This window comes from Aptenodytes patagonicus, chromosome 3 (genome assembly GCF_965638725.1).
Source record: "Aptenodytes patagonicus chromosome 3, bAptPat1.pri.cur, whole genome shotgun sequence".
Classification (NCBI taxonomy): Eukaryota; Metazoa; Chordata; class Aves; order Sphenisciformes; family Spheniscidae; genus Aptenodytes; species Aptenodytes patagonicus.
In genome coordinates, this window is record NC_134951.1 from 37,697,623 (window position 1) to 37,709,953 (window position 12,331).

The 12,331-nt window shown below is 37.0% G+C and overlaps 1 protein-coding gene across 2 annotated transcripts in view; it reads left to right on the forward strand.

Annotated features, from left to right (window-relative positions):
• The first annotated feature begins 389 nt into the window (after window positions 1-389).
• SENP6 (SUMO specific peptidase 6) overlaps window positions 390-12,331 on the forward strand; it is a 97,705-nt gene continuing 85,763 nt past the window's right edge. For both annotated transcript variants that reach the window (XM_076333101.1, XM_076333103.1), the window contains exon 1: window positions 390-503. In XM_076333101.1, the coding sequence (XP_076189216.1) occupies window positions 449-503 (55 nt within the window). In that variant the 5' untranslated portion in view covers window positions 390-448. The remainder of the gene's footprint in view (window positions 504-12,331) is intronic.

Genomic DNA, 12,331 nt, shown 5'->3' on the forward strand with positions numbered 1-12,331 from the left:
GGCCTGGGCCGGCCTTTGCCTGGGCTCTGCCGGCGGGGAGGACCGGTGGGCGCTGAGCGGGGAGCGAAGTTGGCGGGTGCTGAGGCGGGCAGTGAAGCCGAGGGGCGCTGAGGGGGACGCGGCAAGGCCGGCACGCGCTGGGGCGGTTGGCGAGGGGGGCGCTGAGGCGGGCGGGTGCTGAGGCGGCGGTTGGGGTAACCGTTGGGTGGTCCCGGGCAACTGCCAGAGAACCTGCGCTGCCAGCTTCGGCCAGGCGGCCGCAGGCTTTCCTGCGGGCTCTGGAGGAGGGAGCTGGTCGGGAGCTGCCTCAGGAAACCTCACCAGAAGGCTCCCCTGACAGGTGACTTTTGTTTCTGGACCAGACGCATCTTTTCTGGTTCTTCCCACACGTCAAAGCTTTGCCTTCCTCTCCGGACACGTGGGCCTTTCCCTTGGCAACACAGGAAAGATGTTTTGCTGTCCTGTTTCAAAATCCACTTTCTCCAGGCAGTTGCTACAAGCCCGTAAGTAACCATGTGTGAAGAAGTTTTAAAAAATAACCAATCTAAAACCCGATAAGAAAACAACACTTTTGCCTGTGGACCCTCAGGGCTCATGAGGTTCTTGTCTCAGGATACAGTTAGTTCAAGCGTACGGTGTTCCTCACACGCTGGCCGGTGTTGATGGTCGGGTGCTGCTCTCCTAGTGAGTGAGAAGCTGCAGTTATTCCTGTCTTGGAAGAAGAAATAATAGGCTGTTGTCTGTGAATTTTGTAATGTAGGTTAAAGGTATATTGACCCACTATAGAGAACGTTTTGAACTGTTTCAACTAAGAGGACAAATTTGTAAGGAGGTCAAATATTCTTGTTACTACTGCGTTTACTTAAGAGAATTTGCAAGGCTCTACTTCCCTGGGTATAAGAGGATTTAGATAACTTAGAGTTCCCCTGTTCATAGCATCAGAAACTGTTTCAGCCTGCACTCTGACATATAAGCCTTGACTTATAACAGCAGTCACAGACTTGTACTCTTCAAACTCTCAAGATTTTTTCCCCCATTATGTTTCTATTTGTTGTTTATGTATTTTCATCTGAGCTATTTCCCCACTTTGCCTTCCTGAACTGTATCTAGATGAAAGCTTTTCATTCAGAGCATTCAGATCTCTAGGATCTCATGCATTTGCCTTTTGTTTGGGTGAAAAAAAATCCTAACTTTCTCTCAGTACTATCTTAAATGAAGGTTTACAATTAAATGTGCTAGTTCCAACAAAGTTTAATCCGGCATAGCACAATATGATTACTACCTTGTAACATCCCTGTGAGAAAGAGGATATTAGTTGAATAGTTCCTTATTATTATTTCTCTGGGGAACTGTTCAATATTTCAGACTGCTACCCACTTTTATTTGGACATAGTGTCTCATTGTTGTCTATATATTATTACGGGAAAGCAGATACTTCAGGAATTTGCCAGTCATCTAATTGCTGAGTGTCAGATTTCTTCAGCGCTAACAGTGGTTGAATGCCAGCAGTATCCACCTGTGTAGCTTCTAACAACTGTCAGAACATTAACCAGGTCTTCTCTGTTGGTCTTTTTTCTAAAGAAACTGAATATGGAAAATGTATTCTGCAGCCCAGCTGAGGAAATGGATGGCATTTCTCTCTTTTGTGTCAGGAGTATTTCTTTCAATGTTATTCCTTCTTTTTCTTCATTGTATTATTCTTGTTTTAAAATCCTCTCCAAATTAACTGATTGCCATCTGGTTTGCCAGAGTTTTGTATCAGTGTCATATAAAACACTTCCAACTCCAAACATACATTTCAAGGGTACAGATAAATTACTAGGGATCTCAACTTTGTCACCTTGATCTAGATCCAACAAAAACTTAGGGTTTGATTACTTTTGAGCTGCAGCGCCTAACCCAGCATCCAGAATGAGTTGGCTGCTGAGGTACCTTATCCAATGCCTGTAAAGGTATATTCCTAGGTTGTCTGAGGCAGTCCTGAATCAAAAATGTTACAGCTGAAGAATGTAAAGTGCTGAATCAATGTTAACTCATTCTGCTGGTTCAAATACACACACACACAAGTGAAGATAAGTTCTTCCAACAGTCTTTATATATAAATCAAGTATTATTGCCTGCATCATTTTAATATTAGTTCAAATAAGGTATAATTTGTCTTTCTGCAGTCAATGTAAACCCAGAACAATCACAGTACTGTTCCATACCTACTCAAAAGAGATGGCCTGTGTTGTCCTATCTAATCCAGAACAAATTTGTATTGTCAAGTGAACGTGAAGTCATGGATTTAGACGTTGATATTGGTGTAGTCTGGGGAGACTCCTGCATCTAACCCATAAGACACATTAAGTACTCAGAAATGTCTGAAAATCTCATTCCTTTTTCTTGGACAACACAGTTTGAATTTATCCTACTTAAAGCAATAAATTGGGCTAGGAAGGAATTTTGACTGGTTTCTCCAGACCTACTGTATAGTCAGTAGAGTAAGATAGGCAAAAGGCAAATCACATCTCAGGAGGACTGAATCATCCTCTGGAGATGCTCTTCTACCTCCCTAAATTGTAGAGAAATTACAAGGTATATATAACTTTGGCCCCTTTATTTAAGTGCTAACAGTTAAATGGGATGATTTCAGGCCCTGAAGTCTGACTAAAGTCTGCCTCTTTTGAGTTCCCATATGCTTTTACGTAGCTGCCTACTCTGGAAAATTATCATTTAAAATTGAAGACTCTCCTTGTATTTTTTTTTGAAGAAATACCAACAATTTTCCTCCCATAATTATTTAGCCTTTATATTTTCTATATATGCAGGCAAATAGATAATTGGGAAACTAAAAACATGCCAAAAATTCACTTGCAGGCAGGATTTATGTTAATGATGTAACATCATGTTGAAGCTTACATGAAAATTCCTTCTAGTATTTATATATATACAGTACCTCTACAAGCCACACTGATTTAATTTCCTTTGAAGCTATATATATAATTTTGTAAGTCCTTGTGTAGTTAACTCCCCTATTAAACTGATGTTCTATTTATGGAATAATACAGCACATTCTCTAGCAATATGTGGTCATGTAAAAAAAGACCCTCTCACACAGACACAGGAGGAGATAGAGTAAGGTTGCTATGGGAACGTTAGCTCTAAATGGTCTGGCTTTTGTTGGCTTAAAATCTCAAACATTGTGTTGCATTAATTATGTTTTTGTTGAGGTTCTTTGCACTGAGTATGAAATTTGTTGGATTGCTGTTTCAGTCTTACATGTATGTATGCAACATTTTTAAAAACAAAATGACATGTGTTAGCTAATACAAGAAGAGAAGAACATGTTTTATTACCAAACTGAATTATGGCACTGAAGAAAATAAGAAATAGAGACAAGATTTTCTTTTTATTCATCTAGCTAAATTTCAGCTATCACTATCCTCAGTTATTGAATATGGATCATGGATCCTAACAAACTAATATAGCAGAAGCAACAGTGGGAGGGAGCTACAACAAAAGGCAGGAATGGGGTGACAATTGTGGGAGAAAAGGGTTGGAGAAATCTCTGTTGGAAGCATGGGAGGGATTTTGGTACTGAGAAAGAAGGTGGAAAGAAGCTGAAAGCAGAAACTGAATGAAAGGAAAGAGCCGTAGAGAAAGATTTTAGGGAAGACTGAGGGAAGGGAAGAACTTGAGCAATGACAGAGAAGAAGCTGAAGGATTGCATTTAGTGCAGAAGCCACAGGGAGAAGTGAGACAGAAGTGGATAAAGAGACTCTGAAAACAAGGTTGAGTCTGCCTGGGGAGGAGGAGAAGATGGTAGCTGACAGGTTGCGATTAAATAAACTGATGAGGACAGTAATAGAACTCAAAATACCCCCAAATTATGAAAATATTGTTAATCAGATCCTACAAATTAGAAAACACAAAAACATTGTAACATAGTTTAATATAGATAGCATATATATTGTTCTAAGGCATCTTCAAAACTTCTGCTGTATGAAAGCAACAAAGTTTCATGCAACAAAAAAGGAAACATTCTACAGCATTGAATTTCTTCCCAATACATTTCAAGTGTCATTTGATGATTTTCCTCTTGGTAAACTACTTATGGCTAATGAGAAAGATTTAATTTTCCTTTTCTTAAATTATATTATCTATTCTTCAGAAGATTATATTTCATTTGCTGATTTTCTATAGAATGATTACAAGCTTTATTCATCCTTATGGGTGGTACAGAGTCTGGAATTTTTATGATGAAAACTGATACAGCACTTTAAAACTTTTCTATGCTGAAAAACAATACATTTAGCTTCTCTCCTACAAGGCAGCAAACAGGACAGACATAAATAATAGGTCAGCTCCACTTTAAATGTCCTTATATGGTAATCATAATTTAAACAGTCTGCTAAAATTTCACATTGTTTTAGCAACCATAAATCCTCAGTCAAAGTATATATATATCTTCAAACTGATGGAAAACTGATTAGTTTTCATATCTATTTTGTTTAAAAATAAAGAAAACAGTGCTTGTGATCTAGGTACCTTTTATAGAAATTTACAGAATTTGATATATTAAAGTAATAAATAAAGCAAATTTAATCACAAGTTACAGGGTTTTCTCAAAAAGAAACAGAGATGAATGTATTCATAATATTAAGAGGAACAGTATCTTTCTTCTGAACACTAAACAGTCTGAGTAATATGCTTACACATGTTCACAGTATGCTTACAAACTGCTGTGGACCTCATGCTCCCAGAAATACCAAAGCGACTCTCAAGAATTTTTAGCAGAAGAAGGAGTGAAAACACCAAAACCAGTCTAATCCACTCCTGTAAAAATCTGCAGGCCAATCACATACCGGTTTATGCTCATAGTAGTTAACATCTCCTTAGCTTTTGACAAAATCAACAGTGATACTAGTGACATTTTTATGTGACATGAGTGTGTTATTATAGGGGCTCCAATGATTTCTGACAGGACTCAGAGTGGTAGCAGCTATTCCCTGACCGCATTGCCTCCTAGCCGTTTGGCCTCCTACTTTTAACAGCTACATGGGACTACTTGAAGAAGAAGGTGACCTGATGTTAGGAATAATACACCAATGACAACCAGATTCATCTCATTTTTATACATGCAGCTGATGATAAGGATGATATACGCCTGGAATGAATCAAAGACAGACACATGATGACTGACACTGTCATTTATCAAAGAGCATAAAGATTTGGAGAATCTTTAAAGTTAAAACAAATGCTTGTGATAGGCCACTTTATAAACTGGGACAGCTTGTTAACAAATACTGCAGAACTCACAAATCACTATGAGTTAGAACATCCCTTCCCACTGAGATGTCCTTATAGAGTATAACTGTGAACACACAAGACAACTCTCATTTCTTTAACCTCCCCGTCTCAGGGCTCAATATTGCTTACACCAATCAAAGTTCTCTACAGACTCCATCAGGGCCAAGGTTCTACTCCATGAATATTTCTTACCTGTTATGTCATAGGGATTATACAGGGGCTAGTTTGGTTATCCATACAATTCTGGAGAAAACTTCATCTTGCCTTGAGCCTTCCAAACACACATTCCACCATTTGACAATTACTATATGTATAACTGAGTATTTCGTGTGGACCAGTGCTGTTAGGATATACCTCCGTTAAAGAATGTAAATGACATCTTCAGAAAGAGCAGTGAACATCCACATCCTTCTAACAGAGGAAATAATGTCTCAGAATGACATTCCTCATCTTGTGGAAAAGAGGAAAAAGACTGAAAAGAGCAAAGAACTTTGGACTTCTACACAGATATGAAGGTCTTGTTACACATCTCTGGGACTTGTATTCCAATCTCCTGAGAAACACTGGAAAGCTCTGATGTCACACTACAGTTTTGCCCATCTTCATTGAAATAGTTGGCATGCAGGATCAATAGGGAGAGAATGCAGGTGATACTGACTCTAGTAAGACATGAGCCACTGTCCTGTATGACTTCTTAAAACTGAACCAGGAAATAGGCTGAAAAAATGCACTCTCGGTGTTTCACTGACAGTCTGAGAGAGGCACTTGATTCTACACAGGTTTATCCTAGCTATAATTCTACTATTATTTTCACTGCCAGACCACAAGTGTTGCAAGCGCCTAACAGGTGGTTAGGTTAAGGACAGGATTAGAGCTCAAAGTGATCTGGATAAATTGAAAGAAATTATCTAAAACCAGCAAGATGATATGCAGTGAAGACAAGTAGAAAATCATACACTTTAGAAGCAGAAATCAAATGAGCTAATCCAAAATGAGATATAGCTAGCTAGGGAACAACAGTACAGAAAAGGACATGGGATTTATATTGGATTATAAATTGACCATGATCTAACTGTGATTTTGTTGAAAAATATTTTAGGATATATTAGAGGGAATTGCAGTATGTCAGAAGCAGAAGACTAATTCTGCTTTATTCAGCTTTGGAGAGACCTACGTAAGTACTGCATCCTGTTTTGAATGCCCCACTTTAAAATACAGACAAATTAGAGACTCCAGAGAGATTAAAAATAATAAATGAAGGAACTGTAGAAAAGACTGAGAAACACAACAGCAATCTCCCAGTATAGAAAAGTTACTCAAAAGAGCGTAGTGAACTCTAATTGAGGTAGAAGAAGAAACTTATTTGTAGAGAAGATTATTTAGGTTAATATGGAAAAAAACCCCACCTTTCTAATACACTATCTGTGGAGACTGAAGATCAATCTTAAACTGAGATTTTTAAGGGCATATGCCAGTGACATTTTAAGTCTTTACAACTTAACTCTATGCAGAAGGACAAATTAAATGATCCCTTTACATCTTTCAAATCCTGTATAGTGTGGATTCTATTCTTTCCAGTATGGTTATTCCTGCATATGCTTTTACTGGTTCCACTTCACAGATGAGACCGAGTACACTACTGTACTTAACCACTAAAGTACACAGACAGAAGCAGATCCATCATCATAGTCCAGACTGCTAATCTCCTTTGTACATTGCGAAGGTTTCAGAAGTTCTTCTGATTAGAAGGGGAATTTGTAAGAAACAAACTCAGTGTCTTAGCCAGCAGCATGAGCAGTAGGGGAGTAAGGCATGCACACTGACTATAGGTAGGATGTAGTGATTTTTTGCCTCTGCTTTCATTATGATTATGACACAACCCCTTGTACACAAACCTGACCTTTTTCTTTGCTTTAGTACGTATTTTTGCTTGTATGTGTACGGGTTAATATTTGCTGTTTTATGTGCCCTAAGTGTAGTTTATTTTAATAAACATGATTCGGATATATACAGAAGTTTCCTACATAAAACACATAATAACTTTTGCTAAAAGATTGCCTTAATTGCTCTGAAACCTAAGTATTCTTAAAGCTTTAGACAAATAGACATCTAATGAAACAGACAGGCAGGGGAAAGGTGATCCTCCTCCAAGACGTGTGACCCTGCTGAAACAATTTCAATTAGATATTTTCTGTTTATTATATGCATTTGTTTAAATTAGACATCTCTACTAACATAAAGATCTTGAGGCTAATCATTATTGACAAAGTATCTGCAAGGATTTCAGCTACAAAACAGAGTTTCCTTTTCTGATGGGTTGAGACCATTATAAAGAAAGACCATCTACAAGTTCTGTTTTGTTAGCTGGCAATTAAGAACACGTATTTCCTTCCATGTGTGACTGTGAGAGTGACTTCTGTATAACTTAATACAAAAATGTTTCAATATCTATTAAATGTGTTTAAAAATACTTTCGAAGTTGACTTAGGCATATTTCCCATTGATTTGAAAAGCAAGAGATTAGAGACAGGGTCTGACCCTGTGCATATATGCATAGTATGTTTTGTATGCTGGATGTTTTTGGATGCCTGACATGCCTTAAGCAACAGTCTGAGTCTTGCTGTGCTTTTATTTTTTTTATTGTGGTAAAAATTTCTGTTATTTTATTTTCCTGATTCCATAGTCTCTGATTTTAATATTTCGTGCTGTAGATGCATTCGTTGTATTCTTTTTGTTATTAGATGAAAGGCTATTGTCGTTATGCCATACTATTTATGTTGACAAATGCAACATTTTATATTTTTCCTCCTTTAAATCAGTTAGAACTTCTGCTCTTATTAGTAACATGATGAAAGAGTTACGCTGAAAGACAAACAAGAAATTTATACTGTTGCCTAATCATAAAGCTTGGATTGCAATCAATAAATGCATTTCATCAGTCTGTATGCAAAAACATATTTCCATTAGAGTATCACCATAAAAATATTACAGAAAAGGAAAAGTTTATTTCAGATTAACAACAGAGTTGCTTCAGGAAACTTACAGCAAATATGATAAAGTGTGTCAAAATATATTGAAATATCTTTTATACAGACATGTTGATATACACTGGAAAGTATATTCTAAGTATCTCAGATCTGATGTATTCTCTTGAGGCTTTTATGTGCTCCCCTTTTAACACTTACAAAACTACTATCAAGTTTTGCTTTTCTTTAGTTAAAGATCAATCTTTGCCTCAACATGTGTCATAAAATAATTACCCAATAACTAAGGAATAATTAAAAATATAGAACATCATCCCAAATTTTTCAGATGGAATATTTTATATTTTATTTATAATTGGGCATTTCTTCTTTAGTATGATTCCATGCATACATTTTAAATCATTCTTTTTTATAAAGCTTTACTTTTTCTCATGATCATAATTGTAATTCTTCTATTTAGGAGAGGTCACTGATGTAATGGTTCTGGGCTGCGCACCAAATTCTGTTATTTTTTTCTTCTAGAACAAATGGCCTTCCAGGTGTAGCCCAGACCCTGCAAAAAGACATTTTTATTTCCAAAAGTAATATCTAATGCTGTGTTGTGGCTAATGATGGTGACACATCTCTCAATCACTCTTTTCTCTCTATAAATTTCACTTTGATGCTTTAATAAGTCATAATCTTTTTAGCCCAACGCAGTTGCTTGATCTCACTGTCCAATAAGAGGACTTGCAGATTTAAAACAAAACTGTTTCTCTTTGAATGGTTATAATGCAGTAATGACCAAGACAGTGCAGCAGATATTTAAGCAATAGCCACAGCAATGAATAATGGGATTTTTATTTTCAAAATGTTTATGACAGTAGCAGGAAACCTAATAGGTGTTTGTTTATTATGGTTATTCTCCAACAACACAATATTGCGTTTTGAGGTAGGCTGATCAGATTTAAAAAACAGGTCTCCTTTGAGGAAGGAATTAAGAAAACATTTTAGACAAAGTCCCAATGATGTTAAGCAGTCCATAGTTATTTACTACCTACTCGACAAGCTATCTTTGATACCAGAATTTAACAAAAACCTTCTCCACGTCCTGATGTATCATTATAAATCCTAGCACATAGACGAATGGTACTCTTCCATTTGGGAATGTTCCTGAAGAGTCATCTACAGTATGTGAGCTATCTTGGAATAATGTCAGGTAAAAAAAACCTAAAATTAAAACACTAGCTTTAATAGCAAGAACAAGACATAGAAAGCACAAGAAATAAATCTGATTTTGCTTTAAAAATGCACAGAGGAAAAATAGGCATCAGGTCATGAGGACAGCAACAAAACTTTTTTTTTTTTTAACAAAGGACACAGATTGTACATCGTCAATACAGTCAAGGAACAGTTCTAAGAACAACAGTGGAAAACAGTGAAAAATAATTCAGCCCATAACCATTATTTTCTGAAAGGTGGGGCTGTTAAAAAGCATTGATTTATAGTCTGTAGAATGGGTTCATGGGTTGTAAATAACAAAAAATTATTCAAGGTGCCTATAAATTCCCTTAAACTTCTATATGCAATTTCTGTAGCAGTAAAGAAAATTAAGTAACGTACACTACCACAACTACAGAAGCTGCAAAACTGCAATCTCAATTCCATTTTATTCCTTAAGTAAGGAAATAGTGTTTCTGTGGAGTAGCCACCCCCATTTTGTTGGCTAACCTTACAAAACATAGAGGAAACAAGAAGTAATTGGAAAGAATCAGAACTACAAAGAACAAAGATGTATTTTTTCCATCATTTCAGTACTTAATCATCTAAGCCACATTCATTAATAACAATTTTTTCATTGTGGGAAAAGAAGGAAAAATTACATTTCTAGGGTGAGACAAAAATTCTTCATCATTGCCTAATGAAGTAATCAGCTTTTCACTCTATGCGGTGCTGTGCCAGCAGAGCTGTGCACATGCAAGTGTTTGTAAATTCAGGATCTTAGATTGTGTCCTGTGATTGTCAACTACCCATCATGGGACTAGTCAACTTCTAGTGGCTGCTGAAGGCCAGGAAGTAATGATCTGATGCATTTCATCCCTGGGCGCTTACTCCGTGAACACAATTAACATTTTGGCTGAGAAGAGAACGAAAACTCAGTAAATTCTGTATGATTTCCCCCAGCAGGAAGGTAAATGCTAATTTTCTCTTTCTCACTGATCACTCAGTTACTTCTTATACATGGAGAAAATCCTCTGGTTCTAAGCAAAGTTAAGAGGATGCTGAAAAGATTTTGTAAGACCTAAGTGCCATCAGTATTGCATTCCTGCACAAATACTTCTCAAATGAAAAAAAACACTCTAAGGCTGAGAATAGACTACTAATAAAAGCTTAATGAAAAACAAATGAACATGAGATTTGACTACATACTTCTCTCTCACATCCTTCAAAAGCTTTAAAATAAAGGAAAAAAGAACACTGCAGTGAGATGTAATTTTGGGGCAGCTCTTCTCCATAAAAAAGTAGATGTTAAATTATCAATCAAAAAGTCTAAAATCAACCATGCATCTAGATGAATATTGGTAACTTCTTCCCTTGTTATTTCTACTTTAAAAGGTATTTTAATCTACTGTGCCTCAGTTCACTAAAAATAAGACTATGAAGCTGTATTTGATGCCGTGACTTGATCAACAAAAGCACACGACTGTGTATCAAACATTTATTCAAATAACTCATAACTCATAATCCTTAGTTTTAAAAAAATTGTTAAGAATTAGGTAGACCTGAACCAGTCTGGTCTCAACTGTCAATAGGAACTTATTTTTGTGGATTAATGCTGTAACCTCCACAGTAAACCCTCTGTCTAGACAATGCCCTTCTGAGATACAATAGGATATTTTTTGCCAATTAGATTCTAAATTTCCTTTTTTCTGGTTTTGTTTGTTTTTTAATATTAGGTTTCTATTAAACATACGGTCTTCTGGTTTCTGTATAATTAGCTTGCACCCATTTTTCCTAATTGTTTCCTGATAATTTTATTACTAACGAAACAAGAATATTTTGTGATCCCTCTTTCAGAAAAAGTCTTTTTTCTAAGGAGATTTTGAGGATCGAGACATGTAGGTTTGCCAGCACTGTTCCAGCTTTTGGAATTCTAATTGCTCGTTAGCTCTGGTGGAATCACGTAGCATTCGGGGAGCAGTCTGACATCTCTTGTGTCTTCTTCCAGGCCAGCTCTGCGCTCTACTTTGCTTCTTTTTACCTCTTGCTTGTGTAAAAACTGAGCGCTCTCACTTATCAATATGGTTGGTGTCAATACAGAAAATTCGGGAATGAAAATAACAAATTTAGAAGACTTAAAGGAAAACAAAGTTTTTTCCTCTCTCTAGTTTTTAATTTTCATATGCACTAGGTACTTGAACATACCTAATTTAGGACTTTAGTCTACAAACTCTTAAGTTAAAGCATTTTTGGAAGCTCACTTTTCAGGGATTAGTCATTTTAGAAACTAGGTGCTTTAAATTAGACATAACAATTCCCCGATTCTGCAGTAAAAGTGGGGACACTAGAATTCCAGATGAAGGAACCTGTCCAAGAAAGGAGTATCTAGTTTTCCCTATCTCTAGACCATCAGAATTTACCTTCCAGTTTTTAAAGGCTGTATGATTTTGGTACTTAGGTACTTGGGCTTCACAAGACAGCTTTTTAAAATGTAAAACCTGACATGCTAAAAAAGGATTTTTTAATTTTAGAAGTCAAGTATAGCCGAGGCCATGACTTGCAATTTCTGCATAGGTGGCTTAGCAATGCTGTACGTTTTGCAGAATCCAAGTTTTGGACTTAAATATGCCTTGATAGGGCCACAGAGGATTTTATGATTGATAAGAATTCGTAAAACCTTTGTGGCCTTTTGCCCGAGTGTGAGTGAGGGGAGAGACCAGCGGGCCCCAGTCCTGCCCAATGGACTCCCGCACTCTTGAAAGTTCATTCATTTCACGCAGTCCGAGCCACCTCCTCACCTCCCAAAAGCCGCTGCCTCCGAGCTGATCAAGAGGGGAGCGGGAGAGCCCGGGGCA